Source organism: Colobus angolensis, unplaced genomic scaffold (genome assembly GCF_000951035.1).
Source record: "Colobus angolensis palliatus isolate OR3802 unplaced genomic scaffold, Cang.pa_1.0 Scaffold97, whole genome shotgun sequence".
NCBI lineage: Eukaryota > Metazoa > Chordata > Mammalia > Primates > Cercopithecidae > Colobus > Colobus angolensis.
The window spans coordinates 44815-49625 of NW_012123709.1; the positions used below are offsets into that span (position 1 = coordinate 44815).

Below are 4811 nucleotides of genomic sequence, written 5' to 3' on the forward strand. Positions count from 1 at the left end.
TCAGGTTTATTACCCCAAAGGTATCCATTTTTACCTGTGTGTGTGTGTGTGTGTGTGTGTGTGTGTGAGAGAGAGAATATCAGAGACAGTATTTGAATTTACAGGTATGTGAGTTCTTCATCTTGTTTTGCCCTTCATATATATTGGAAATCGTTCCCTAGCAACACATGAAGACTTTCCTTTTGCTGTTGCTGTATCATATTCATTGTATAAATGTACCACAATTTATAATTTATTTAACCAGTCCCTACCAGTTTCCTGCTTTAGATTTTCTTTCTTTCTGTCCTAAGAACTAAACCATGCTGCCTTAGGGTTTATTATTATTATGAAAACAACATCACAGTATTCAATTATAGGATGTGTTGACAGACAATGCGATTTTTTCCAATTCTTCCTTATTATAAACAATACTACAGGGACTAACTAGCTGGTAAGTTGTTTTATCTGTGTATAGGTACAGCTGCAAGATGAATTCCTACAAGTGGAATTGTGTCCAGGGCTGTGTGCATTTAGGTTCAATAGATATTGCCCAACTACCCTCCACAGAGGCTCTCTAGAGAGTTTTTTCAAGTGTTAGAGTGAATGCAAAGAAAGAAGAGAAGGTAAAGAGATAAGAACATAGGAAGGTAAAGAGATAAGCTGGTAGGAGGCTGAGCCACAGGGATTCCTCTTTGGTGAGGCAGAGAAAGCAGAGCCAATGGGGGACTCACAGAAGGTGGTCCTGGGGCTGAGAAGACCAGGATGCACAATGACAGCAAAAGGGATGGGAAGGGAGAGATTTCAGGAAGAAACATGTTGAATGTTTCAGAGGCCTACAAAAATAATAAAAAGAGAACTGGGTTCCAGGGATTAGGGGGAATAAGACAGGAATGAGCAGGAACGAAAAGTGGCTGCCTGGAGGCAAACTCCCAGCCCAGGGGCTTGGTTGACAAGTAGGAGAGCACCCTGAGAGCACATGCCAAGGGAGTAGTGAGCTGGGAGGAGCCCAGTCCTCCATCCTTGCATTTTGTAGAAGGAAGACAGACTACTTAGCAGTCTGTCTAGCAGACAGACAGGCTAGCCCCACTAGGCCCCCAGAGTGGAAGTAGCATGCAGTGATGCATCAGACTTTGAGCTGAATCAGAGGCTGAATCTCACCCCCACACAACTCAGTCCTCTCCAAGCCCCAGCCCCCAGGACCAAGGAGCAGGTACCTTGCCTTACCACTCCCTTCTTCCCACCCCCAAGAGAGCAAAGGGCCAGAGTAGCAATAAAACCAGCTCCTCCCCCAGTTAGTTACCAGGTCTGAGGACCTCAGGGAAGTGCAGACTCCGCCTCCTAAGCCACTTCTTCAGAGGACTAGGGAGGAGGAGAGGTGGGGGAAGAGAAGCGGAGAGGAGGAAGTGCAAGCTGCTCGGCCTCCAGCTGCAGGAATCTGTACTGGCCTGGCCTGGCCACAGGCAGAAAGAGGAACAAACAAACCCATTCTGAGGAACATTTATCTATGCAATAGGAGAATCAAAGGTGTGGAAGCTCTCAGTGCCCCTGACCCACCCAACCTGCCTCATCCACCCTAGCCCTTAATGACTCTACCCTGTCATTACCCACCTCCAACCTCTCTAACTGGACCCAGCTAAGAATAAACCCCTTGACACACACACACACAGCTTTTCCCACTTCCCAAAGCACTGCAGTACTCTAAGAATGGCCTAGAATGGCCTGGAGCTCATACTCAGTCCAAGCCCTACCTGCCTCCCTCAATGTACCAGGAAATCCTCACTCCACCCTCTCTTGTGGCAAACAGGCAGGTCCTGGGGGTTTCCAGATGAGGATGGCTGGTCTCAAGACCATGGGGCCACAGTCCAGCTCAGCTCCCTCACCAGACTCCAGAATTTCACACTCTGGCCCCGGAGAGGGACTCCCATGGGGCCTCTGTGGAGGAGGAAGGGCAGGGGCAACTCGGTCAATAAGAGTCATCACCACCTACACTTTCTGCTACTTCCTTGTGGAACAGGCTGCAGCCCTGGTCCAGTGGGACTTGGTGGCCCAGCCTGGCCTTCAGATATGTCCCCCTCCCATCCCCAGGAATCCCCATGTCACCTCTCCTCAGAGACCCAGGAGAGCACTGGAAGGATAGGGAGAAAAGAGGACCTTTAGCCTGGCAGAGTGACTAGCCCAGGAAAAGGCTGCGGAGGAAAGCCCTTTCTCCACTTTCCAGAATGGAGACCACCCCCAGATGTGGCCCCAGTCCAGTTCTGGCCCCCGAACTCCCCAATCTCTGGCTCTGTTATCCACTGGGCTACGTTGGGTCAGAATGCTAGGTTTTTACCAGAGAGATCTTGTGTGAAAAACAGCACGGGACTTTTGGAGGTCTCCCCTGTGGTGAATCCCAGGCCTCCCATTTACAGGCAGTGTTACCCTGGGCAAATTCTTTAACATGGGAGTCTCAGTTTCCTAATCTAAAAGGTGGGATGACTGCTAGTAGCACCCTTTTTGGAAGTTGTTGTGATGAGGCCTGAGTGAGAGGATGTGTGGCACAGAAATCAGTAAGCTGTAAAGTGCTCACGGAGCTTATGAGAGGTGACCCTCCCCTGCCCTGGAGTCCCACCTGGCCAGAACCCCAGGTAGAGAGAATGGGGAACCAAGGCTCTGGACTGGCCGTGATCCCAGCAGACAGTTCAGCCCCGGGAAGAAAGAGAAGAAGCTCTGGCCTTCACTTTGCCCTTATCCATGGAAGTAAACAAGGCTTGGGCTACCAGATTCTAAGCAGGGAGAGCCCTGTCTGGCTCATGCACAAGCACACACACCTGCCTGGACAGCTGACATCCCTTCCCTACTAGGTATACATACCAACAGGCTGACTCACCCCACAACCCTCCTCATCCCCCACCCCAGAGCCTCTAGGCTTCTGTGCCTACAACATCACTCCTCTCTCTTTGGATCAACCGCAGACTGGGCTTATTTTCCAGTCTCAGATCTGGCAGTCTTCCTGGACCACCAAAAGGCCAATCCATTCCTAGGGGGTAGAGAGATGCTAAGCAGTCCCAAGTCCAGCCTGTGGAGGAGACTATGGCCAGGCTCACCTGACAGGGCATCAGTGTACCCAGACCAGTGCTTGGCCAAGGTGCCTATCTAGTCACCAGACCATCCAGACAGCTCACTCCTTCAATCAGCCTATCAGTGCCATAGGTCAGGAGTCCTGGGGACTGCCTCTCCCCTCCAGTACACACAGCCCAGAGCCAAAGGCCTCCCTGTGAGCACCAGCCCATCACCTCTGAATATCCTGAGTTCAGGAGACAGAGCCTGGGCCCTGCCCTCCCTACCCATGTCCCCTTTCATTTGTTTACTGTTTGTACTGCCTACTTCTAAGGAGGACTTCGGGTAGAAGGAATCCCAGCACTTTGAGAGGCCAAAGTGGGTGGATCACCTGAGGTCAGGAGTTCAAGACCAGCCTGGCCAACATAGTGAAACCCCTGCTCTACCAAAAAAAAAAAAAAAATTAGCCAGGCCTGGTGGCCGGTGCCTGTAGTTCTAGCTACTCAGGAGGCTGAGACAGGAGAATCACTTGAACACGGGAGACGGAGGTTGCAGTGAGCAACCAGAGATCGTGCCATTGCACTCCAGCCTGGGTGACAAAAGCGAGACTCTTGCCTCAGAAAAAAAAGAAAAAAGAAAGAAAAAAAGGCAAAGAAAAAAGAAGTGGACTCTCCTTAACTCCTCTCTGATGTTCGCCTCCCCTAGGACCCCACAACCAGTCCCTTTTCCGAGTCTCTCCAAACTCATCCATCTGACACCCTCCTCACCTCCAAAGCCCTGGGTCTGCAGCTGGCGGTAGGAGCGGTATACTTCCCTCGTGAGGTAGTTGATGAAGCCCTCCCTGGGCGCGAACTTGCACACGAAGTTCTGCTCGTAGAGGCAGTTGATGAGGAAGCAGGCGGCGATGGCGTCCTCTCCGCGGTCGGGCTGCAGCTCCACCAGCGCTAAGTTGCAGTTCTGGGTAGTGCAGCAGGCGCGCACACAGTCCCAGCCCCGGCGCACGCTGGGGGACTCTAGGAAGGTGGCTCCGTTGCTCACCGAGGCATTGGTGTCCAGCACGAAAGCAGGCACCCCGGCGGTAAAGCGGTTCAGGCAGTCGGCTCCCGCGGGCAGCCCAGGGGGTGCGGGCGGCGGCCCGGCCTGGGTGCCCTGGAGGCCGAGCGCGCACAGAAGCCACAAGGCGACCGCAGGGATGCGGGCCGGGGCGAGGCGGGTGCCCGCCATAGTCCTCGCAGGGGCCATCGCCTTCCTCTCCAGGGGGATCACCTTCAGAGCGCGGGCCTCTGGGTTCCGAGGGTGCTGGTGACCTGAGAGAAGGGAGGGGACAGAGGAGGAGACACATCTGATCAGCCGGGGAGACTTCGGAGGAGGCGGGCCGGCCAGGAGGAAGTGGCGGGGAGGAGGGGCCGGAGCACCCCAGGAGCGAAGAGGGAGCACGAACCTTGCCCTCCCACGCGCCCTCCAGGGACCCGGCAGCCAGACGGACGGACAGGCGGACCGCTAGGGAGCTCACGTACCCGGACACACGCAAGAGCGCAGAACAAAGGGACGGACATGCTCCAGCCCGCTCCGCCTGCGCCTCGGCCTCGCGCTCCGGGGCCCCGCTTACCTGCGCAGGTGAGTTGGGTGGGGCCGGGTCAGCCGAAGTTCCGGTCCCGGCTTCCTGCGCGTCTGGGACCGCGGCTTCCGCCCCGGTGCTCGGAGAGCTGGGGTTCGGCCGCCTTCTCCCCCTGGTTTCTGGTGAAACTGAGTCAGCGCCGTCGGGGCGGGGCCGACATTCACCTCTGCGCTGCCGG

General features: G+C 54.7%; 1 protein-coding gene across 2 annotated transcripts in view; it reads right to left on the bottom strand.

Annotated features, from left to right (window-relative positions):
* The window catches only part of SPINT1 (serine peptidase inhibitor, Kunitz type 1), a 13873-nt gene extending 9080 nt beyond the window's left edge, over positions 1 to 4793 (bottom strand). For both annotated transcript variants that reach the window (XM_011932602.1, XM_011932601.1), the window contains exons 1-2: positions 4625 to 4793; positions 3783 to 4322 (exon numbers count right to left, since the gene is read on the bottom strand). In XM_011932602.1, coding sequence (XP_011787992.1) covers positions 3783 to 4257 — 475 coding nt within the window. In that variant the 5' untranslated portion in view covers positions 4258 to 4322; positions 4625 to 4793. The remainder of the gene's footprint in view (positions 1 to 3782; positions 4323 to 4624) is intronic.
* Positions 4794 to 4811: the final 18 nt, after the last annotated feature.